The sequence below is a fragment of the Melozone crissalis genome, unplaced genomic scaffold (assembly GCF_028551555.1).
Source record: "Melozone crissalis strain CALT ecotype California unplaced genomic scaffold, PUWL_Pcris_2 ptg000009l_1, whole genome shotgun sequence".
NCBI classification, from domain to species: domain Eukaryota; kingdom Metazoa; phylum Chordata; class Aves; order Passeriformes; family Passerellidae; genus Melozone; species Melozone crissalis.
The window spans coordinates 2,405,712-2,429,803 of NW_026535787.1; the positions used below are offsets into that span (position 1 = coordinate 2,405,712).

At 46.3% G+C, this 24,092-nt stretch overlaps 1 protein-coding gene across 3 annotated transcripts in view; it reads left to right on the forward strand.

Annotated features, from left to right (window-relative positions):
* Positions 1 to 24,092, forward strand: part of GDPD5 (glycerophosphodiester phosphodiesterase domain containing 5) — a 59,771-nt gene that overhangs the window by 25,423 nt on the left and 10,256 nt on the right. For all 3 annotated transcript variants that reach the window (XM_054270433.1, XM_054270432.1, XM_054270434.1), the window contains exons 3-9: positions 6,472 to 6,575; positions 9,980 to 10,073; positions 10,457 to 10,516; positions 12,999 to 13,097; positions 14,248 to 14,341; positions 16,744 to 16,889; positions 21,221 to 21,303. In XM_054270433.1, coding sequence (XP_054126408.1) covers positions 6,472 to 6,575; positions 9,980 to 10,073; positions 10,457 to 10,516; positions 12,999 to 13,097; positions 14,248 to 14,341; positions 16,744 to 16,889; positions 21,221 to 21,303 — 680 coding nt within the window. The remainder of the gene's footprint in view (positions 1 to 6,471; positions 6,576 to 9,979; positions 10,074 to 10,456; positions 10,517 to 12,998; positions 13,098 to 14,247; positions 14,342 to 16,743; positions 16,890 to 21,220; positions 21,304 to 24,092) is intronic.

Genomic DNA, 24,092 nt, shown 5'->3' on the forward strand with positions numbered 1-24,092 from the left:
GGGTCTTGCAGGCTCCTCCTGCTCCCTGGGTTCCTGAATCTTGAGTCCAAGAGAGGGATGAAAGCCTGATCCCTCTGCAGCCTTAGGTGAGGGAATTTCAGCCCAGGCGCCTTGAGTGTGTGTGAGGTCTGTGATACCAACATTTGCTACTCAAGCCTATTGATTTGCTCACTTAAATGCTTCACATCCTTGGGATGCAAGGTGCTTTCCATTAGTTCTGCCTCTCTGCAGTGCCAGATGGAGCTGCTGGATGTGCTTTTGGCAGCGAAGGCTGATTGCACCCTGGGCTGTAACAATGGCAGTGCTGGATGTGGGTTTTCCTCTCCAGGGACGCTTGAGGCAACTCATCTGAGCACTGAGGGCTCCCTGTAACCATAGAACAGACAGAAGTGAACCCACTGGGGCCACCAAACTGCTTGGAACAGAGGAGGAGGGGTGGAGAGCTGGGGTTGTGCAGATGGAGGGGGGAAGAGAGGATTTTGCTGCTCCCAGCACCTAAGGAGAGGATAGAGAAGGTCACAGAATGATAATTTTTTGGTGTTGGAAGGGACCTTGAAGATCATCCTGTTCCAACACCTTCCACTGGAGCCAGGAAGGTGTTTCCCTTCTGTCCAGCCTGGTCTTGAGAACTTGAGCCAGGATGGCCCTTGGCAAGAGGCAGTGGGCACAGCCTGCATCAGGGGAAGTTCCAGCTGCACAGAAGGGAAATTTCTCCCCATCAGGGTGGTGGTGAAACCCTGGAGCAGAAGGCAGAGGAGGGTGGGAGTTCAGTACAAGCCACTGCTTTAAGGGCTCTGCATTCACATACTGAGAGTTAATGAGGAAAGTCTGTAATTTCTCCTTAGGAACTGAAGTGTTCCCATTGACAAAACACTCCAGCTGACACTTGTTCTTGGTGATCCTCAGTTTCTGGTTCTCTTGGGAGATGGAGTCATCTTTCATCCTCAGAGATGATTTAATAACTTGCTTGAAGATAATGTTTTGTTTGTTTGGACAAGATCTGATTGGGTAATCCCGAAATGAGGAATTGTACTGTCAGTTTTCCCTTTGTGTTTGCTGGATAAATGTTACCTCTCCTCCTTTCCTCTCCAAACTAATACTGATAAATGCCTGCAGCAAATTGATTCTTAAAAATGCCAGAAAACAGTGGAGTGCAGACTCCTTAATAAACACTTTGTTGGATCCAGGAGTGAATTAAAATGATCTGAAAACACTCTTGAGTGATGGTGGTGGTGCTCCAGTCCGACTCCAGCTCCTGGATTTGTTCCTGAGGTAGACAGCAATTGTTCAGGACTGATCCCTCAAAAAAAATCTATTGAATGGCTAAATTCAGGTGCCTGAGCTGGTGGATACTTAGGGACACAAGGATGGAATGCACTGCAGGGAGATAAAACACCTTTTGACCTTGTTGCATTTCCACGTTTGAAAGTGTGGCTTTATTGAATCTCTCTGAATGTTGCCTGCACACAGAACTTCCAGCAGGGAGATTTACAGTATGGAGCTGGAGGAAGATTCCCACACTGGGTTTTATTGGTGTGGTCAGATCCACGTGCTGCTGTTTTCCATCTGCTTGTGCATGCCCTGCACAATGTGCTGCCAGATTTGTGGGAGGGCTCAGGCTCCTTCCAGATTCCTCTCAGCAGAAATTCCATCCTCAAGCCAAGGTGCCCTTCAGCAAGAAATTGCTTTAAAATATTAAGTTTTCTCTAAAAGGCTTCTGTTTTTCAAAACTGGAGTTTTTTCTGATTAAAAAAAAGGGGGGAGAGGAGGGGTAAGACATTGTTAAACAGCTTCTTCCTCTTCAAGTTAGATTTTCATTTAGTTATTTCATTATTTTAATGAATGAACAGCAGGTTCACTGTGCTCAGGAGACAGAGAATGGGTAGGGTCCTCCACAGGGACTGAAAGCCATGGATTCCCAGAGGCACTTTGCCTTGAATAAGAGCCTTCTTCCTGGTAGATGACTGGCAGCTCCAGAAACAAGAGGGTCAGCTTCCTCCTCCCCCTCTCTCCTCCTTTTTCTTCCTTTTTTCTTTTTTTCCCCCCACAGTTTTTTCCCTTTTCCCCCCTCTTTTTTTTCCTTTTTTTTTTTTTTTAATAAAAATGTGCCCGATTGCTGCACTCATCTAACTTAAACATCTCCACAACTTTGGGCTGTGTCCTCTGCCCAGTCTCAGTGGTGGTTCCTTGTAGAGTTCACAGAACCACAGAATGGTTTGGATTTGAAGAAACTTCAGGGATCATCTTCTTCCAACCCTTGCCATGGGCAGGGACACCTTCCACCACACCAGCTTGCTCCAAGCTGTTGATGCTCTCCAGTTCTCAGTCTTTTAAAGAAAATATCTTTAAGTGAATAAGATCCATCTGCTCTGAGGTGGATCTCCTCAATTCCAAGCACCCACAACCTCCTCCCTGTGTTTAGGGTGGAAGCTTTTGGTGGAATCTTTCTCTTGAGATGGAATCTTTCAGTGGAAGCTTTCTCTTTAGATGGAAGCTTTAGGTGGAATCTTTGGGTGGACTCTGCTGTGGTTTCAGCTGCTCTGGGAGAGCTTTGGGCACAGTGGGTTTGTCGTGAGCCAATCCTCACAGGTGGATGTGACTCCAGGAGGGAATACAAAATCCATCTGTTCCCCTCTGAGCTGTGCTGGGGTGACCTGCAGCACGCTCCAGCAGTGGCATTTGGGTTCCCTCACAGGAAAGCTCCTGAGGATGCACAGGTCCCTCCTGGAAGGGACCCAGCCTCACCCACGCTGATGGAATGTGTGCTGTGAGCTCGTCCCTGTGGGAGTGGAGCCCTAATCCAGCCAGCAGAGGCATTTCCTCAGGCCCATTCCCAGTTCAAAGCAGGTTTCTCTCCCCCCAGTTCCTCTGAAGCTCTCTGGGTGCCAGGCAGGATGCTGGAGGTGTGAGTTTGCTCGGGAAGGGTTCTGCTGTTTCATCCCAAGGCTGGGACACGTAGGTGGATCTCAGGGATGCTAATCCTGCTTGGGATGAGCTGACAGGGACTCCAGCAAGCAGCACAGGCGCAGGATGGCATTTCAGGGCTGCTGTCAGCTGGGGTGACTCCAGCAGCTTCTCTGGAGCAGAGTCCTTCTGCTCTTTTGGCTCTGTCAGGGAATCAGCTGGCTCTGGCCTTGCCTTTCCTTGGCTCCCATGGAGCAGACCTGGAGCCACGAGTGTTGTGCTGGCCCTGCTTCCCAGCTGGGGCCAGAGGGAGTGTGAGGGGGCAGCTGAGCTCGGGGTGCAGCAGCCTTGGGGACTGGATGTGGGAAAAATAAGGGATTTAATATGGTATCACATGTTGAACCCTCTGTTATGTGGTAAAAATAAAGAATTTAATATGGCCTCACATGTTGAACCCTCTGATTTGCCTACAGGGTTTGGGACAGAGTTCTGATAGAGCCAGCTTAATTATGTCATTTAAATAAATGTTAATTATAAATATATTGAATTTATTTATATATCCATTCGCTATATAAATATTAATTCTATTATTATTAATATATAATATGAAGAATATTAATGATATGGTTGATCTTGAGTTCTTTTCCAGCCTTTCTAATTCTATGATTAACAGAATTAACCTCAGGAAGAGAGGCACATGTGAATGCAGTGATAACCACTTCAGATCAATGCAGTCTCACCCTGGGCAGTCTTGATTTTTAAAGATCTTCAGTGTTGATTATCCGTTCTAAGTTCACATCAGACTCTGAATCCTGATACAGTGCTGATCTGCTTTTTGGGAGCAAAACAGGCAATTTAGGTAGCCTGGATTTCCTGGTCAATGGATTTTTTTAGTTCACAAATGGTTCCATGCTGGGAGGTGTCTCCTGGCATATGTGTGATCATCTGGAATGAAATAGGTGAGAAATTCCTGTTTCTAATGTAGAACTGAGAAAGTCCTTGTGGGAGGGGCTGGTGGGAGTGTGTGTTTGGTTAAACCTCACAACATCTCCCACAGATCCTGCAATAAATGAAATAAACTTCCTGAGCCTCTCTGCTTTCCTGTGTACTGCAGTAAATAATGCTTTGTCTGGCTTGGGGAGTTGCAGCAAAAGAGACTGGCAGAGCCTTCAGTTAACCAAAACTAATCACTAAATTGGAAAATCTGTCCCCTGTGATATGAATTCCAGTGCTGTTTTAAACAAGATTAAATCTTCAAGCGCAGGAGTGGGGAAAATCTGTGAGCCAATGTCACAGATGAATCAAACACTGGCTTTTCTGAAAATTCCTTTAACATGTGGATTGGCTTTTTTTCCCCCAAAACCCCTTAACCTGGAGCTGGTTTTGCTCCCACCTGGCATGGGGTAGGGATTGGGGATGTGCAAAAGTGGTGGAGAATGTGTGGGAAACACTGATTTATATATTTATTTGTTATTAAGGATTCTGTGATTTTAATTAAAATTTTTAAATCTGGCGATCTACAACTTGGTAGAATGTCTCTGTTGTCATTAATTTCCTTTGGGGGCCCATCTGATTGTGTCTGTTGATCACTGAATCAGAGAATGGTTGGAAGGGACCTTAAAGATCAAATATTCTGTGTTTTTTTCTGCAAGCCCACTGAGAAATGTGCCTGAACTCACTGAAGGATGCCTTGAGACAGAAGAATTTGCCTGGCTTTTCACAAAACCAGCAAGGCATGGCAAGGGCGCCCTCAAGGACAGACCCAAAATAGCTTTTGGAGAGCTTGCCACAAGCTCTGCTGCCTGCATGTAAATAAGGGGGGGAATTATCTTTATATATACAGGGGGAAGAGCTCAAAGGTTTTAAAATGTTTTCCTTGGCTTGTTTATCAAATCAGTGTCATGCAGTGCATGAATATCAGCAAAGCCCAGCCCAGAGTGACCTTTAAAGAGCTGGAGGGTGGGATTTTCGTAGAAATGTTGGTCTGTGGCATAAAAGGGACCTAAAACCTCCCTTGCCTTGGAAAACCCCAAATATATGTGGGAATATAACCCATATTTAGCTTATCTGTGCAAGGAGGTGTGAGACCCCAATGGAGAGGGGGAGAGAAAATCCCAACAAACAGTGGGAAATTGAGGTTTGGGATCTTGGGGGTGTGCAGGGTGGGAGGCATCCAGAAGGAGGGGAATGGTTTGGGTTGGGAGGGACCTTAAAGCCCACCCAGTGCCACCCCACCATGGGCAGAGACACCTTCCTTATCCCAGGCTGCTCCAAGCCCTCTCCAGCCTTTGGAACCATTCCAGGGATCCAGGGGCAGCCATGGCTTCTCTGGGCAAAAGTGGATGTCTTGATTCGGCTTATGCAGCCAAGTATTTGGAATTTCTATCATAAAACATCATTTTTGGCGCAGCAAAAATGAAATCATTCCAACCCTTTTTATTGCTTCATTTTGACTTTTTTTTTTTCTATGATGGAAGAGCTGTATCACAGTATTAGTATCCAGGGTGATACATAATAAAAAATAGTCACAGTTAAAAATAATTATAAAATAATTCACAGTTAAGTAGGTAACTCCAGCCCTTAGCATGGAAAAGGAGGCAAAACCTCGTATTTTTTAATGTTTCTATTGTCACTATATTGGTTACATTGTTTTGCATAATTAAAAAGCCAGGCGAGTTCACCAGAGAAAACCGCATTTTCCAAAAAATCAGTGTGTGCTTGAGATCTGGAAGGGAATTACAGTGGCAGAGTTGCTCGTGGTCTTTTCCAGTCTTCATCCTTCCTTGCTCTTGTGGGAAGAGAGGATTTGTTGGGATATTTTCCGTGCAGAATTTATTTCAGTGTTTTCCCTGTTGAAATGAAAACACCTGTGGACTGTTTAGGGCCAAGGGGTAAAAACCAACCAGGAGCCCATGGAAATGGTGCTGGTGGGAGGCAGTTTGAAGGCACTGATTGATGTCCTTGTGGTTTGGGATTTTACCCATGGCATTGGAGCAGGGGCACTGAACAGATTTATTTGAGGGATTTCTTTTGTGTGTGTGTGTGTGTGTTGAGGAGAATTTGAAATGCTCCTGCATGCTGAGTGTTGGTGCTGGTGTGGTCTGTTTGCAAAACACTTGAAATATGTGGTGGTGGGAAGGATTAAATGCTGGGGATGGGTGGTTTGGCTCTGCAGGATCTGAGCACCTCAGGGGAAGGAACAAGGAGTAGGAACATCCCTAATCTGCTGTGTAATCTTCACCATGTGATAGCTGCTCATTCAGGCTAAGCCCAGGGGAGGGGAAGATGCATGAGAATGGAAAAGGTAATTAAGCAATTGCCTCAAAAAAAACAAAAAAACCCACCTAAACAACAAAAAATCCTCTTGAAACAAAACCCCAGCAGCTGGAGAAATGCTCTTCCAGCCCTCCATAAGGTGAATCTGCATAAATGAGCCCTCTGCCCAGACCTGGGGAAATATGGAACATTTCCAAATCTGCCTTTGGAAGTGCCTCTTTACTCCACTGAGTTTCCACAGCTGGGGCCAATTGGGATCCTACTGACACTGATTTCTCTTTTCCTCCACAGTGGGAGCGCCTGTGGTTCCTCATCCTCACCTCATCCTTCTTCCTCACCCTGGTGTGGTTTTACTTCTGGTGGGAAGTTCACAATGACTACAATGAAATCAACTGGTGAGTAGAGCTTCCCTCGGGAAATTTGGGGTTTGGCCATCATGCACCTGCTTGATGCAGCTTGGGGTTCATCCAGATCCTTTGGATGGAGCTGTAATGGTGAGAAAGGGAAAATGGGGTGGGAAGTGGGGCTCAAGGAGAGCTCCTTCTGCCTGATCTGTGTGTAGATGTGACGTGGCCTCACATCTCCACTTTGTGGCTGGGTTTTTGTTTGTTTATCTTGATGGTTGGCTGGATTTGAAAGTGACTGAGCAATTTGGCTGCAGCTATTCCACAAAATACCCATGGCAAAAATTCCGCCTGAAGCACATGGGTGTGGAAAATATTATACAAAGTTGGAAGGAGCTGAAAAGGAGCTTTGCAGTGGGATGTGCTGGAATTTAGGGTGTTGCCAGCTGCCTTCCAGTGCTGGAAATTATTCTCCCTTTTATTATCGGCAGCATCTTAAAACATTTTGACAGCACCTTGGGCTGTATTCTAACCAAACTGCTTTGACATCATCTTCTTGCCAAACATAAGATGTAAAGTGGATTTTAAAGCACAGTGGGGAGCTGATCCCTTAAATAAATCATCTGCTTTAGATGCTGGAGCTGTGTGAGGGAGAGTGTTTACCAACATGGTGATGTGAGCTGGCTCCTCCCAGGAGAAAATGGGTTTTTTCTCTTTGCTCACACCCACACTGAGAGAAGTGAAACCATTACTATGGTTCTGTATTATTTGTAACAGCAGCATGATAAAAATGCCTTTTTTAAAGTGGTGTTTTGGAACCCTTCTCTTCTTCAGTTTGTACCCTCAGTGAAGGATGTGATGGCTCCAGTGCAAAACCAGCTCTGTCTGAGCTCAGAGTTGTGAGAGGGCCAAAAACATTCCCTCAGAAATGAAGGAAAGCCCTGGGAATGCTGGGAATGGGCGCTGCAGCTGCAGTGCTGCCAAGTTTTGGGTCCCCAAAAGTTCTTGCAGGAGTGGGGGGAGATGTGCAGCTCTGCTCTGCATGCAAGAGGCATTTGGGATTTAACACAGATGTCACCAAAGTGCTGTCCCTGCCATGCATCCCAGGGTGCTGGAAGCACATCCCAAGAGGGAAAGGATTCCCTCCTGTGCAGCACAGGGCTGGAAGAGGCTCTCTGGATGAAAACAGCATTTCAGGCACTGAGAATGGCTCAGTGCTCTGTGTGTGCTGTAACCCCAGCTGCATCCCTGCTCCACACACCACCAGAGGTCGAGCAGGGTTCTGGAAAACAGCTGTGGAGAGGCTGGGTAGGAGGAGGAGAACACAGGGTGAGGCTTTAATTACAGCCATGCCAGTTCCAGGGAAGGGGAGAAATAATTTCCATTGGGTCCGTGCAGGCTGAGCCTGGCCCTTCCCTTCCAGCACAGCTGCCTGGGCTCCCTGAAAACAGAGCAGTTTGGGGGCAGACAGGGTGAGAAGGGCTTGAAAGCATCATTTTATTCCCAGCAGGGCTGTGAACCTCTTGCTGATGAGGCACAGCGTGGTCCTGGTGTTTAGAAGCAGCACCTTTGCTGTTCCTCTGTCGTTGTCACTTCTGGGTGGTGGTTTTGGACAAGATTTCTTTGCTGCTTGCTCCTGCTGCCTTCCTCTCTGCCCCACTGATTTCTTGGCAAGCTGGGAGCTCCTCCAAATGATGGGAAGGGTTCTTTGAGGCATGGCACACCAAGCCAGGGTCTTGCAGAGGAGCTGGGAGAAGGAGTTGCTGTGATATTGGCGTGGAGTTGCTGTGATATTGGTGTGAGGAACTGCTGAGCTCCTTCCTGCCCTCCAGACCTCATCCCTGCAGCTCTCCTGGCTCCTGTCACCTTCAGCCTGTCCCACCAGGTGGAGAGGGACTGGAGGAAGATTTCCCCCCTCTTTGGGACTTGCTCCAGCTCTGCACCTCCCTCTAGGAGGAGATTTTTCAACCCAAACCTCTGAGGGCCTTTTCCCTCTGCCACCCTTGAGGAGGTTTTTCATCTTTTTACCTGTGTGTCAGACAGCTTGGGCAGCAGCTGGGTCTTTTCAACTTTTGAGGACCCAAGGGCTGTTCTGGGATTGAAATGGGTTTTAGGAGGAAAAGGCAAAACTGTGGGCCAGCATGTATTGCTTCAGGCTTTTAACACTGAGGTCCTTGTAAGTGAAAGTGCTCTGTGCCTCTTCAGTAATTTTTTTTTTTAATTTATTGCTATTGGCATTTTCCTTTTTGGTGTCTACACTTGATTTCATTACAGTATTACAATTCAGCTCTGCACTGTCTGGGGTTTGTACTGCACCAGAAATTTTCACTCTAGCTCAGGCAGGCTGAGGGAGATGCTCTGATTTGTGACCCTGCCTGTGTTCCCCCTGCAGCAGGACCATAAATGCAAGTCTGTGTAGCAAAGCTTTTCTTCCTTGGTTCTGGAGAAAGCTCCTCTGCTCCTTAGCTCTCATGGACCCAGCAGTTTAAAACAATCATTTGCACATCAAGTGAAGGCCTGGTGCTCTCAGAGGGGCACTGAAGGGACATCAGAGCAAAAGCTTAAATGGCCTGAGAGCTGAGGAAGCTCTGGGTGGTGGCATCAGCAAAGACTTCAGAGGAGCCCTCCTTCCTTTCTTCCCTCTTTTTTCCTAACAGCACGTCTGGATCCCTGCAGATCCCTGGGTTTGTGCTCTTTGGCTCCCTGAGCAGGGCCTGGACCTGAGCCATGCCTGTTGAGCCCAAGGATTTGCTCTCCAGGTCCCACAGGGGAGCTTTGCTCCTGGACAGAATGAGAATCAGAGAATATCCTGAATTATATCATGGAGTCCAGCTCCTGGCTCTGCACAGGACAGCCCCAAAAATCACCCCAGGGTTTGTGCAAACAGACCTGAGGTTCTGGCTGATGAGGGATGCTGGGTTTGAGTGCTGGGCAAGAGATTGAATCTTTGACCTGCACTTATATAATGCAGCATTTCTGTCTGTTGTAACCAAAAAATAAAAAAAAATTTTAAAAAAATTTGAAAAGGCACTAAGAGACAAAAAAAAGAAAAAAAAAAAAACCCAGCCAGTTCATTGATTGAGCTGATTCCACCGCAGAACCATCCTGTCCTTGCTGTGCCAAAGGGTTTGCACGGCGATAATGTCAACCCTGATCCAAGCCAATTTAGGAATGTTGTTTTGGGCTTTTTTTCCTAAAAATCCAGAGGCGAAATTTTAATCCAGGTCAAGTTTGAACTGTCAGAAGCTGCAAGAAGGGTTCTGGGGTTTCTCTGCCTCTCTCTATCCATTAATTTCCCTAAGGGATTAAAGCACTGGGCTGTCACTTGTGCTTTTTGCTGCTGCCATCTCTTTTCTAGAGAAAGATCTAAAGTTTTCTAAAGTCTTGTCTAACCCCAGTGGAGCTGTCCTGGTGTTGAACCCCTTCTTAATCTGCCCTTCCCACTTCTCCCCCAGGTTTTTGTATAACCGGATGGGATATTGGAGTGACTGGTCCATTCCAATCCTTGTAACAACCGCTGCTGGCTTCACCTACATCACAATGTTACTGGTGAGTACAATGAAATCCCATTTCTTAGAGCTTTGTGTGTTGGCTTTAAAAAGGCCACGAGTTCCTCAGGCCATCTACAAGCTGAGGAGTGATTTCTCTCTCTTTCTCTTAGCCTCGAGTTGCATAAAATCAAAAGTGAGAAACTGATGGTCTTTGAGCTCAGATGCTCAAAAGTAAAAGACAGATACCCTCAGAGGAAGAATGCAGTTTTGTTTCCCATGGTATGGCCCAGTTTCCACTTCTGGGCACAGCTGGCAGTAGTTTCCCTTTGTCCCAGGGTGCTGTGACCTTCAGGGAGGTGTCCATCCAGGTGGCACTGTCCCTGCATGCTCCAACCCTTCAGTTGATGTGCCTCTGTCTGACTGTCTGTTTGTCCCTCCCAGATCCTGGCCCTGTGTCACATAGCTGTGGGGCAGCAGATGAACCTGCACTGGCTGCACAAGGTAAATCTCAGCTCCAAGGGGAGCAGGGAATGCTGGAGCCCGAGGAGCAAGCAGGGGGTGGCACTGCTGTCACTGTGTCCTTGGGAAGAGCATGAAATGTCTGTGGGGCATGGGTGCAAACTGCTCAGGAGAGGCCATCAGAGCCTGGGGGCAGAGAATTTGGTGAAATGCTTTTGGCCCTTGCTGATGGAGAGGCCACATGTGGAGATGGAGGGACATCAGTGCTTAGAGCAGCCTGATTCAGTCCCAGCTCAGGGGCTCCAGGAACCTCTCTGGGGCTCCTTCGTGTGCTGAGCCCAGCCTGGAGAGGTGCTGAGCAGAGCTGAAGCTGCTCAGAGCGTGCTTGGAGGCCCCAGCTGGGAGAGCCTGGGGAGAAGGAGATGCAGGAGTTGCAGCTGAGGGTGTGCAGGGCGAGGTTTGCTGGGCCCAAGGGGATTTGTGTGTGGAGCAGTTTGAGAAACAGTGCTGTGAAACACAAGGAAAGATATTGGGAGCACAGAAAGGGAGGGAAAGGTGTGCAGGGATAGAAAATGGGCTGGCAGGATCCCATTGCAGCTGGCAGATTGCTGACTGGGAATGAAGGGAGCAGTCCTGAATCTGCCAATGCCCAGCTCCTCCTGAAATTCTGCACGTGATGTAGGATCAGAGCCTGAACCTCCCAGACAGGGACAGCAGACACTTCCCCACCCTGCCTTTTTCTTTTCCTCTTTTTTCTTTCCCTTTTCCTTTTTTCCCTTTTCCTTTTTTCCTTTTCCTTTTTTTCCTTTTCCTTTTTTCCCTTTTCCTATTTCCCTTTTCCTTTTTTTCTGTTCCCTTTTTTTCTTTTCCCTTTATTCCTTTTCCTTTTTTTTCCTTTTCCTTTGTTTCCTTTCCTTTTTTCCTTTCCTTTTTACAGTTTTCTTTTTTCCTTTTCCTTTTTTTTCTTTTCCTTTTTTTGCTTTCCTTTTTTCTGTTTCCTTTTTTCCTTTTCCTTTTTCCTTTTTCCCTTTTTCTTTTCCTTTTTTTTCCTTTTTTCTCTTTCCTTTTTTTCCTTTCCTTTTTTTTTCTTTTCCTTTTTTCAGTTTCCTTTTTTCTTTTCCTTTTTTCTTTTCCTTTTTTCTTTTCCTTTTTTCAGTTTCCTTGTTTCTTTTCCTTTTTTTTTCCGTTTCCTTTTTTTCCTTTCCTTTTTTCCTTTCCTTTTTTCTGTTTCTTTTTTTTTCCTTTTCCTTTTTTCCATTTCCTTTTTTCCTTTTCCTTTTTTTTTCCCCTTTTTTTCTTTTTCTTAGGGATGATAGAAATTGTGCTTCCCCAGGGGAAGAGGATGCAATGAGAGAGGGGGCAGGGACTGTCTGACTGGTGCTGCAAAAGAAGTTATTAATTCTTGAGTCTGACATATGTTTCTTCATCAGGAAAAATGGTATTTTCAGATAAGCTGGTGGGCTTAGATGAGTAAGTCCAGAAGAGGGATAATCAGTTCTACCCTCTGGACTCCCACCCTTCCTCCCCTTCTTCCAAGAATCCCCCTTCTCATCACAGCTCAGATGTGTGGCTCTGTCTCTTCCCCTCCCCACACCTCCCCCAGCTTCCTAAGGAGGCTGAGATACAAGGCTGGAATAAGTTGATATTTTTCTCAGAACTATACTGAATTAACTTCAAATATAGATTAAAGTGTGTGGGAAAGGCTGGTATGGGCAAAGCACCCAACTCCTTCCAATTTTCTCCTGTAATTCTGTGCAGAGGGGTGTGAGCCAAGTGGGAGATGAGTGTGAGGGGAGGAGAAGCAGCAATAAATTGGAGCTGATGGGAGGAGTGGAGATTTGTGTCCTGACACAGGGTGGCCACACCAAGGGGAAATAGGGCTCTAGAAAGAGGAATCCTGTTTACATGCACCAAAGGGATTCTGTAAATGTTGGCAATGTGGGATTTGATTTGCTGGTCTGGATATTAAACCTGAAATGGTCCTGGAGGAGCCCTGTGCCCCTGAAGTGATCCATTCATTTCTGGGGATCAGTCTTCTGCCAAATCTCCCCTGCAGATTTTGCACTTGCAGCAGCATCCTTTGCCTCTGGCAGAGCAGAGGCTGAATACCAGACTCAGGCAGAGAGTGGGCAATTATTTTTAGACAGGCAGATTTCCAGTCTTTGCAGCTGGAGTAATTTCCGTGGCACTTTTCCATGGTTTGAACTCTTTACCTTCACCGCGGAGGTCACATCTTCTTTTTGACTGCTCTGCTCAGACCTCTGAGTGCTTCCATGAGAGAGAGAGGTCCTGGGGGCTCAGGTCTGTCCCCTCAGTGCCACCACTGTCCCTTCCCAGCCCCAGGATCTGCTCTAACATGACAGCACATGAGCCCAACCTCCTTCCCCGTGAATCGCTTTTTTCAGACCTTTTATTACATGCAAAGCTTTTCTCTCTCCATTTCCCAACCTATAATAAATATCCCAACCTAATTTTTATAACAACCACAGTCCCCAGCCTGTAAATACCCCCTGGTTTCTTGCAGATTGGCCTGGTGACAACCTTGATAACTACTGTGGTGACCATGTCATCGATAGCACAGCTTTGGGATGATGAGTGGGACATGGTTTTTATTTCACTGCAGGTAAGTTGTTTGCATGGATGCTTCCCTAGGGGAGGAAAGGGGCCAGTGCAGCTGAATTCCATAGGATTTATGTATTTCTGTATGATAAAACTCTGTCTCGATGGTTGTCACAGCCCAGATTGAAATCTTGGCAATGAGAAAATTGTTTTAAGGAAGACTTGTGGTGTCTTGCAGGGCTAGAGAAGTATGAAAAGAAAATACCTACAAATTTAATTTCTTACAGATCTGCTCTCTGTTCCTTTTTCCCTCTTCCTGAAAAAAAGAAGTCCAAAGATATTTTCCCCATTTTGCTTAAGAGGTGACCACTGACGTGTATTTGGGAGTATGCAAATCTATGCAAATGCAGGGGGTGGAAATGGCATTCACACAAGTGACTAACATTTCTCAGAAGTGCTTCATTCTATTGGGGTATTTTTAAGATTTAGGCAGGGAATTGGAGAGCAGAATCACGACTCAGATGATCCATCCCCAGCTTTGTGTCATGGTGCTGCTGCACCCTGCTGATACAGGCCAGTGTGTTCAGAGAATTCCAGAAGACTTTGGGTGGGAAGGGATCCCAAATTCCATCCAGTGCCACCCCTGCCATGGCAGGGACACTTTCCACTGTCCCAGGGTGCTCCAAGCTCTGTCCAGCCTGGCCTTGGATATTTCCAGGGATCCAGGGGCAGCCACAGCTGCTCTGGGCACCTGTGCCAGGGCCTGCCCACCATCATCCTGAATTTTTTAGTCTCAACCTAGACTATTCCAGTTTAAAACCATTCCCTGTAGCTGACCCTAATAAAGTCTGTCCACGTTTTCTTACCCTTTAAGTCCTAAAAGGCCACAATAAGTTATCCCTGGAGCCTTTTCCAGGTGAACTCCCCAGCCTGGTCCCAGAGCAGAGGGACTCCAGCCCTTGCAGGAGCTCTGTGGCCTCCTCTGGACTCCCTCCAGCAGCCCTTTTCCCAAATATCGGTGTTATTGAGGGAGAAATTCCCCTAAAAGGGAGTTAGAGCTTTCCTCCCTTCTCTTAGTGCAGCCTAAAAGCCAGAGGCAACGTGAGTATTTAGAAGAAAGCAATGGCCAAAACAGAACCTGCAAAACCAACACATTTTCAAGGTGCTGGTGTGTTTTTAATCCCATTTTCCTCTCCTGTTCTTGTTCCCTGCAGGCCACAGCCCCTTTCTTGCATATAGGAGCCCTGGCAGCTGTGACAGCGCTGTCGTGGTTGGTGGCAGGGCAGTTTGCACGGACAGAGAAAGCCAGTGAGTACCTGCTGGTCCCTGCACGGTGGGCACTGGCTGCTCCTCTTGTTTCTCTCTTTTTTCTCCCCTTTTATCTCTTTTGTCCCTCCTTGTTTCTCTTTCCCCCCCACCCTTGTTTCTTTTGTTTTTTCCCTTGTTTTTCCTTTCCACCCCCTTGTTTCTCTTTTTCTCCCCTTGTTTCTCTTTCCCCCACCTTGTTTCTCTCTTTCCCCCACCTTGTTTCTTTCTCCCCCCTTGTTTCTCTTTTTCTCCCTTTGCTTCTCTTTTTCCCCCTTGTTTCTCTTTCCCCACCTTGTTTGTCTTCCCCCCTTGTTTCTCTTTCTCTCCCCCTTGTTTTTCCTTTTCTGCCCCTTGTTTCTCTTTTTCCCCTTGTTTCTTCTTTTCCTCCTTTTTTTCTATTTTCCCTCCTTGTTTCTTTTTATTTCTCCCCTTGTTTCTCCTTTTCCCCCCTTGTTTCTCTTTTTTTTCCCCTTGTTTCTCTTTTCCCTCTTGTTCCTTTTCCCCTCCTTGTTTCTTACTTTCCCTCCTTGTTTCTCTATTTCCCCCCTTGTTTCTCTTTTTCCCCCTTTGTTTCTCTTTTTCTTCCCCTTGTTTCTATTTCCCCCTTGTTTCTCTTCTTTCCCCCTTGTTTCTCTTTTTCACCCTTTCTCTTTTTCTCCCTTTGTTTCTCTTTTTCCCCCCTTGTTTCTCTTCCCCCTCCTTGTTTCTCTTTTCCCCCCTTATTTCTCTTCTTTTCCCCTTGTTTCTCTTCTTTCCCCCTTGTTTCTCTTCCCCCCCCTTTTTTTCCCTTCTCTTTTTCCTCCCCTTTGTCCCTTCCCCCCCCCTTGTTTCTCTTTTTCTCTCTCTTGTTTCTCTTTTCCTCCCCTTGTTTCTCTTCCTCCCACCCCGTTTCTCTTTTTTCCTTTTCCTTGTCTTTTTGTTTTATTATTATTTCAATAAGCCAGGAAGCTGTTTTCCTTCTCTCTTTCTGTTCCTGGATGGTTTTGTTTGTTTTTAAGAAAAAACAGTGCCATCTCTTGATCTTAAGATTATTTCAGACTCATTTGAATCACGGAATTTATCTTACCTGAGTTTACAGCCTTTTTAGTACAGACATGGTGGTTTAGAAATAAAAGAAAAAAAAAACCAAATATCTGTGAGAACCTTTTAATGGAAAACAGGATTTTAATATTTTGGAAACAGCTGCAGGTTTTGGTGCAAGCCTATTCTTGCCCTTTCTGTGTGGCATTTCAGCTTTTTTTTTTTTTCTCTGAGCAAATTTTTATGGGTTTTTTTTTGCTCTGGTTAAACTGAATGTTCAGAGCCTGGTCAGGATCCCATTCTGTTTGCCTGCAGGTTTGGGTGCTGGTGACATCTTTAAGGTGCAGGACACAGCATGAGGTGTCACTGAGTTCCTGGAGTGCTCCCTGAGTGATGGAGGCAGAAATCCCTGGCAGAGTTCCTGGAGTTCCTTTCTGCCTTGTGGGAACATGTGTGAATGAGCCTGTTGGATGCTGGAAGGAAAAAGGAGCCTATTTATGAGTGAAACCAGATCAGCTGTGGCCAGGAGCTGAGCTGGGCCTAAAAATAAAAAAACCACCACACTCTCTATCTTGCATTCATTGCAAATATTTGTTTTAAATGGTTTGGGAGTTTTTTTTCTTTGTTTTCCCCTTTTTCTTTTTATTTTTGGAGGCTATCCCTTGAGTTCCAAAGCCTTCATGAGTTTGCAAAATAAATAATAACTTTTAAAAAATTTTTAAAAATCAAGTCTTTTGCTGTAACATCTGTGGTTTCAAGTGGCTCCAGATATCTCAGGTGTTCAAAGGATTCCCAGGGAGCCTGGGCTTGCTGGGAAGTCACTGATAAATGGAATTTGGGTGGCATGGGAGGCAGAACTTCTCTGGCCCCAAGCACTGCAGCTCTGTCACAGCCCAGGGATTTATTTAAACATCTCCAGCCTGCTCAGTAAAGCATTATTGCATTTCTCTGGTGCAAATCTCGAGGCAGGAGCAGCTGAAGTGGCTTTGCCCTGGCTGAAGTGGGTGGTGCTGGTGAACCACCAACATAAACTTTCAATGCACTGAGGTGGTGCCATGGCTTATTTTTAGCTGTGTGTGACTGGTGAATTATTTCCCTTGTCAGGCAGGGCAGAATTTGGTGCTGTCCCACCCAAAGCGTGGAAACGCCAACAACATTTTGAGCTCCATTTCTGGAGGTTGAAGCAATTCACTTCATTTATTGTTTCCCCAGTACGAAATGAAGTGAAAACCTCTTTCAGGACTTGAATTTTTATTTTTTTTTTCCTAAACACTGACAGCAGATCAGTGGAGGAGGACAGAGGAGCCTTGCCTTTGCTGCTGTGCTGTGAGGGGGTCAGGGCCAGCATTTTCACCATCTCTCTGTGTCTCTCTCCTCCCCAGCCTCGCAGATGCTGATGTTCACTGCGTACCTGGCCGTCGTAGTTGCACTTTACCTCGTGCCCCTGGCCATCTCCTCGCCCTGCATCATGGACAAGGCAGCCCTGGCACCCAGGCCAGCCATCCTGGGGCACCGAGGGGCTCCCATGGTGAGTGGGGACCTGCCACCATCTCCTTGGGGTGGCTCTTTTTTTCTGCAGGCTTCTGAAGAGCTTTGGTTTGTGCTGCTTGTGCAGGGGAAATCAAGAAGTACTGGCTTTGCTGCACAGCTTCTTTACATAGTAAAAATAACAGCAGTTAACCTGCTGGCCTGATTGATAGCAGCAAACCCTGACAATGAACATCTTCTGCCAGAGCAGGAGAAGTGCTTGTCTGGGAAATAAATCTGTGTCAGGTCAGGTCCTCTCTCATTAAATCAAGCTTCAGCTTTCTTGTGTGGACAGTACAGTAATGAGGTCTCATCTCCTGCATCTACTTATTAAATCCCTAATGGCTCTTGCTTATGAGTTTATCCTCTTGTCCATTGTAGGGTTGATGGTTTGTTTTGTTTTGGTTTGGTTTTTTCTGGTTTGTTTCATGTTTTTTCACTTCCTTTCAGTCTAGTTGAGGAATTTACTGAAAATTTGGGTCACAAAATCCCAGAGTGGTTTGGGTGGGAAGCGACCTTGAAGACCATTGAGTTCTGAGCCCCTGCCATGGGCAGGGTTAGTTATGGATGTTCTCTAAAATATGGGTATTAAAGACATTATTTTATTTTCTGTTTTAAAGAGAACACTTACTGCCTTGGTGTGTTACTCACCTGGCATGATGGGACACTAATGCTGAAATCCAATAATGGCCTGGCAGATCCCACACTTACCCCCACACAGGGATCTCCCAAAGGGCAGTGTTCTACACAAAAGAAAATGCTTAGATAAGATTTCATTTCTAAGATTTCATTTCTTAGGTATCACTTTAATCCTTGTGGGGTTTTTTGGTCCAGTTCATTGCTCACAAGGAGATTCATACTGGGAAGGAGAGATAAAGAGGAAAAAAAAAAAAAAAAAAAAAAATTGAAATGATGTCCATATTTCCAAAAGGACGAGAAAACACCCTTAAATCTTATTGATGAAATAAAATATCAGATCCTTTAGTGCATAATCACTAAATGCATCCCAGGATGGTTTGTGCTGAAAGGGACCTTCAAAACCACCTTGTTCCAACCCCTTGCCATGGGCAGGGACACTTTCCCCTAGACCAGACAAGGGTTTGCAGTGGCTGCAATTAGTTTGGAATAAAATTTGATTCTTCTGTCCAGGCTTCTTCATTAACCTCCCCACCAAATGATGCCATGAGTTTCTTTTTTAAACCCTTTTAATTAAGGGAAAAACGGAAATGTGGTGCTGTCCAACTGCAGCCAAGCTGTGCTGCTCTAACACAGTTTCATAATCTTCTTTAAGGAAGGTCCCCAAAGCTCCTGTCTCTGTCTGAATGCATTTGCAATGGATTTCTAAGCACAAAAATAACCAAAATGAGTTCATTTGCTGTAATTTTCTAGAAATCACTTGCTGTGTCTCTGCAGCAGGAAGAAATGAATAGTAGCCTGATTTTTGCAGGGGCTGAGTCTCTCAAACCAAGCACAGAGAGGAGGAAGAGCTGCTGGAAATCCTGAGCTGGCTCTGTCTGGCTCTCAGTACCTGGGCGTGGTTTATAAAAGAGAGGAGGTTTGGAAATCATTGCTTTGTGCCCCAGGGTTTCTTTCCCTTAGGGAACTGGTTGCCTCCCTTGTTATAAACCTGGATTTAGGTTTTAGACATAGCATAGCTGAATATATCGTACCAAGCAGGTATGCCTTTAAAAAAGCTGGAGAGATACAGAGAGAAATACAAGCAGAAAGGTTGTGCATTTTTTTTACTTATGGGAGTTTAGCTGTAAAGCCTTTTTAAGAAAATACAATTAAATCTCAGCAATTAATTCCTGTAACAGGATGCATCCTTGCCTTAAACATGCTTAATTTGGGGCTTCAGCTCCCTCCTTCTTGGAGGAACAGGCAGGCTGGAAGGATGGGAATTCCTGTATCTCAGATTTTCCTTTCTCACAAAACCCCTCACATCTCAGGGTTTATAAACCCCTGGTACAGAGCAATCCTGCCTCCACAGTGGTGCCATCTCTGGGGATAGGCAGCCTCTGACCTTGGTGGAAAAGGTTAAATTTGCTTTCCTGGCATTCTGGTTGATGTTTGCTGAGTTATGTCATGGTGTCAGTGCCTCGTGCAGAGGCTCAGCAGCTGCTGAGGGAGGTTGGGATGGACTCACTGGGAAAAGCAATTATTTCTGTCTTTGCCTGAAGGGTTCTGATCCCAGAAACACAGGATGCTTTGGGATGGAAGGGATCTGAAAGCTCATCTCATTTGGAATAGGCAGGGACACTTTCTGCTGTCCCAGGCTGCTCCAAGCCTTGTTCCAGCCTGGCCTTGGGCACTGCCAGGGATCCAGGGGCAGCCACAGCTGTGCCAGGGCCTGCCCACCCTCACAGGGAACAATTCCTTCCCAAAATCCCATCTAACCCTGCCCTTTGGCAGTGGGAGCCATTCCCTGTGTCCTGTCTGTGTGAAATGTGCTCTCCTTTTTTCCATCCCTCCTTTAAGTACTGCCAGGCTGCAGTGAGGCCTCCTCAGAGCCCCTTTAGGCTGAATTTCCCCAGAATCTTCTCTTCCCCAGGCTGCACAACCCCTGCTCTCCCAGCCTGCTTTGGAGGAGAGCTTTTTCTGGGATCCTTGCAGGGTTACCCTGCAGAAACCTGGATCCTTGGGAAGGGACACCCGAGCTGGTGACAGCAGCCCAAGGTGATGTGAGCCAGTGTGGCTGGGACTCTCCAGCTCCTTGTGGCTGCTGCTCTCTGCTGACAGCTCTGGGAATGTGTGCAGGGCTCTGGGAATGTGTGAGAGCTCTGGGGATGTGTGCAGGGCTCTGGGAATGTGTGAGAGCTCTGGGGATGTGTGGAGATCTCTGGGAATGTGTGCAGGGCTCTGGGAATGTGTGCAGGGCTCTGGGGATGTGTGGAGAGCTCTGGGAATGTGTGCAGGGCTCTGGGAATATATGCAGGGCTCTGGGAATGTGTGGAGATCTCTGGGGATGTGTGAGAGCTCTGGGAATGTGTGAGAGCTCTGGGAATGTGTGCAGGGCTCTGGGAATGTGTGGAGAGCTCTGGGGATGTGTGCAGGGCTCTGGGAATGTGTGGAGAGCTCTGGGGATGTGTGCAGGGCTCTGGGAATGTGTGCAGGGCTCTGGGGATGTGTGGAGAGCTCTGGGGATGTGTGCAGGGCTCTGGGAATGTGTGGAGAGCTCTGGGGATGTGTGCAGGGCTCTGGGGATGTGTGCAGGGCTCTGGGGATGTGTGAGAGCTCTGAAATCGACCTTGGGTGACCCAGCTGGGCTCTGGGGCTGTGCCTCTGTCCGGGCCCAAACAAGTCTGGCTTTGACTGGGAGCTGCTTTGGGGAGATAATGTGGCTCTGTGCTGCCTTTGTTGGGCAAACACAGAAATGAACTTGTGCTGGTGTGTGGCTGGAGCCAGAGGAATCCCGTGCTGAGATACCAGGGCTGGGTGAAGGTTGGCGCTGACATTTGCTCTGATTATTTTATTTTACTCCAAAGCTTTGCTGACCTGAGCCTGTGGAGTGATCAGAGAACAAATGTCTCTTACAGCCACTCTTAAGTGCTTAAGCCAGTTTTTATGCTTATTTTCATTATTTTGTTATTATATCTTGATTGTATGGTGCAATTGGGCCTTTGCTGTTAATTATTTCCCTTTGCAGTAAATCATGGATTGTGAATGCTCATTGTGTCCTGGTGGAAAAACAGGGTGTTACAGGTGCTCTGAACCTCAAAAAAATGGGGAAAAAAGTAATTTAGTTTCAAAAATAACTTTATGTAATTCAATGCAGGAAACCTGCCAGGTTTTCTTTCTGTACTTGTCAATATTTTTTTTTCTGGTCTGCCTGTTGTTGTTTCATGGGTGTTTTGGGAGCAGCTACACTGTGCTGATTTTGTGGAACAGCAAAGTATCTGTCTTCGCACCATTTTTATTTTAAACAAACCCTAATTCTGTTACCATCTGCTCTATTCAACAGGGAGGAATTTCAAATAAAATCTGAGCCCTTCTCCCTGATAGCCACAGGGGTACATTTCCTAGGCTTAAGGCTATTTTTTAAATTGTTGGTAAAACTAACTAGGACATTTGTTATTAGAGAAACTCTGATTTTTAGACTAATAGATGACTTTATGGAATGAGCAGAAGTGGGAGTAAAATGTATCTTACAGAATGTGTGGTTCTCTGTGGCATGGAAGAGACAGGAGTTTTTGGGCACAGATTGATGTGGAGTAATAATATTTTGGGTGCCTAATATCTCCAAACCCTCCTCCCAGCATCCCTGCTGACACTGCTTTGTAAACTTTCCTCATGCTCCTGATCTCATTGATTTTTTTAATGTTTTCCTGACAGCTGGCCCCAGAGAACACTCTGATGTCCTTCCAGAAGGCAGTGGAGCAGAAGGTGTCCGGAGTGCAGGCTGATGTGGTACTGAGGTGGGTCAGGGGTGCTCTGTGGATGATCCAAGCAGGAATGGTCCAGCACTTCCAGAGTCTGGGCACTGCAGCTTTTCCCTCTGGGAAGGGCTGTGCTGGAGGGCTCATCCAGTGACTCCTGTCTGTCTCTGGCAGATGCTGCTGATCATTTCACTGAGGGATGGTGAAGGGTGGGCTTCTCCAAACAAGGGAACCTGGATCTCTTCGTTGTCTTCATTTGCGAGAAGGCTGTAGTTCATCCTAGAGCCTGGTTTATTCCAGTAAAACACAGCCAGAGCTGCTTAAATGTGACTTCTCCTGGGATACTCCACGTGCAGACAGAGCAGAAATTCCCATTGGACTTGGTTGCACGGCAGAGTTTTCACCACCCTTGACAAACCATCCCAAGAACACACCAGGAGGAATCTCTTCCTTCTCCCCTTCCTCTGGCATTAATCTTTAGGGAAGGAGGGTGCTGACTGTCAGAAACTCATTCCTTGCTGGCAAATGTTGAGCTGAGTGGCCAAGACCAGTTAGAATTTAGAGAGGGGTATTTCCAGAGCTGTGCTTTGTTCCAGGAGTTTGATAGTTCCTTAATATTCCTAATATTCCTGCTCCCAGTTTGTCCCAGTACCACTTACAAACACAAGAAAGACTCAAAGCAGATATTTTATTTTTTCCCTGACTGCTTTGAAGGTTTGTGTTGATGAACAGATATTTTTGCCTGGTAGTAGGAAGTTTTATTTTTAATTACTTTCTTTTTACTTCATATAAACTTTTTTGAGTGAAAATTATTTAAAAACAAGGAATTTCTTCCCACTGGTGAGTGGAAGGTCACTGTGGAAGGATGGAGTATGAATTGGGATGTATGTTATGCGATTTTTTGTTTTTTCCAAAATGAGTTTATCAACTGCTGTGAGGGGACAATACTTGAGTGTCCAGCTCCCAGGTGAGCACTTGGCTCACGTGGCTGCATCCATTAACACTGGCCAAGGAGAAAGGTGGGCTTTGGGAGGAGGAGAGCTGGAAAAGCTCCAAGATCCTTCCCCATTGCCATCCCAGAGGAGCCCTCCAGGCTTCAACAATGCCCTTGATGGCCCACTTTCCTGATCCTTCTCCAAGAGACCCAGGTGCCTTCAGTAAAAGATGATTCCATTGATTTTGAGACTGAGAAGTGGGAGATCGGTGCAGCTGGCAGCATCCTTGGGTTTGCAGCACAACACCCCTTGCTGTCCTTATCCTTCAGGAGATGCTCTTCGTTCCTGTGGCTGGATGGCTCCATCCCTCCTGGAACATCTCCATGTTCTTCTAGACATGTAGCAGCTTGGAGAGGCACTCAGAGCCATCACATCCTGCTGCACACCCACCCCACATCCCAAAGCAGATAGAAAGCCAGCTTTGCTCCAAGCAGCCAGAGCCCAGAATTGCTGCCTGTTCCTCTCCCTCTTCCACCCCCTCCCACATCTCTTCTTCTAAAGCTCTGCTTGCTATCTCTGAATTCCTGCTTCAAACCTGGGCCTGCCAAGACCCTGTGGTTGGCCCTGAGTGGTGCTGGGAGGGAAGGATTGGAAAGGATGGAACAAATGTCAAGTGCCCCAGAGGATTTCTGCACTGTGGTTAAGGCTTAGCAGTGCTCTGCTCTTCTGTGAGATGGTAAACTCAAGCTCCTGGCACTTCAAAGCACTCCACAGTCTTCATTCTGCAGTTGCTGAGCTTTTTTATTTTTTTAATTTTATTTTTAACTGTATTTATTAAACCCTTTGACTGCAGCAGCGTGGGATTGCTGTATCAGCGGGTTGTTTTGGGCTGGGGGAAGGAGGTGCCACAGCACAGGCCAGAAATAGCAAATAAAGGTGCCAGTGACCTTTGTCAGAAGGGACTTCTTACAATTTTACAGGATGGAGCAAATGTTGCCTCAGTGGTAAAGCTGAGGCAACATTTGCTCCATCCTCTAAAACCGGGTTTAATTTTCCCTCTGGGAAACAGCTCTGGGTTGTCTCCTAATTCAAATGGGATTTGTTATTTCACCCCATCATTTTTCAGGCTTTTTCTGAGTCTCCTGTTAGGAACATGGGCTCCTTGCTTTGGAAAATGTCATTGCCACCAGGCTGGGTTTGTCCTGATTCCTGGGTGCAGACAGCTGTTCCCCTGCCTTTGATAAAAACTGTCACTACCCTGTGTGGTTTCACCACTGATCTGATCACAGAAAACGGAGTGGAAGAAAGTTTAAAGAGCTTTTTATGCTTTACAGACCATTATTCTGTAATATCCAGATGACTTAAAAACCCCAGGGCATGCATTTGCCTGCTTTGTTTCATCTGAGAGGTATCAGGTTTTTTTTTTTTCTTTTTTTAAACATGAACTTAACTCATGTGGGCACAAAACCAGTTTTCAATTGGAGAAGGCAATTTCAGAGCATTTTTGGTAGTTTGGGAGCCTTGCATCTTGCTGAAAGCCTGATGTGAGAGGCTTTGAAAATTCCCTTTCTTTCCTGCTGTGTGTTTGTGTGTGTCCGTGCTTCCAGGGAAACCTCTGGATGGTTTTGGGTGCTGCAGAAGCTTTGATGAGCATTCAGGGTGGGTGTTTTTAAGTCACTCTAAGTCAAAACCACCTGAGTTTTGCATTTTTGAGGGGATAAAAGTGGATAAGGCATGGACAGTGTTGTGTCAGTGACTGCCAACACCCTGCAGGTATCTAAGAGAGCTTTTGAGGATGCTGGGGTGGTTTTAGAGTGTGTGAGACCTTCCCAAGGATTTTGATGTGAGAGAGGCTGGAGTGGGAAGGGGAATTTCTCTCCTCCACACCTGTAA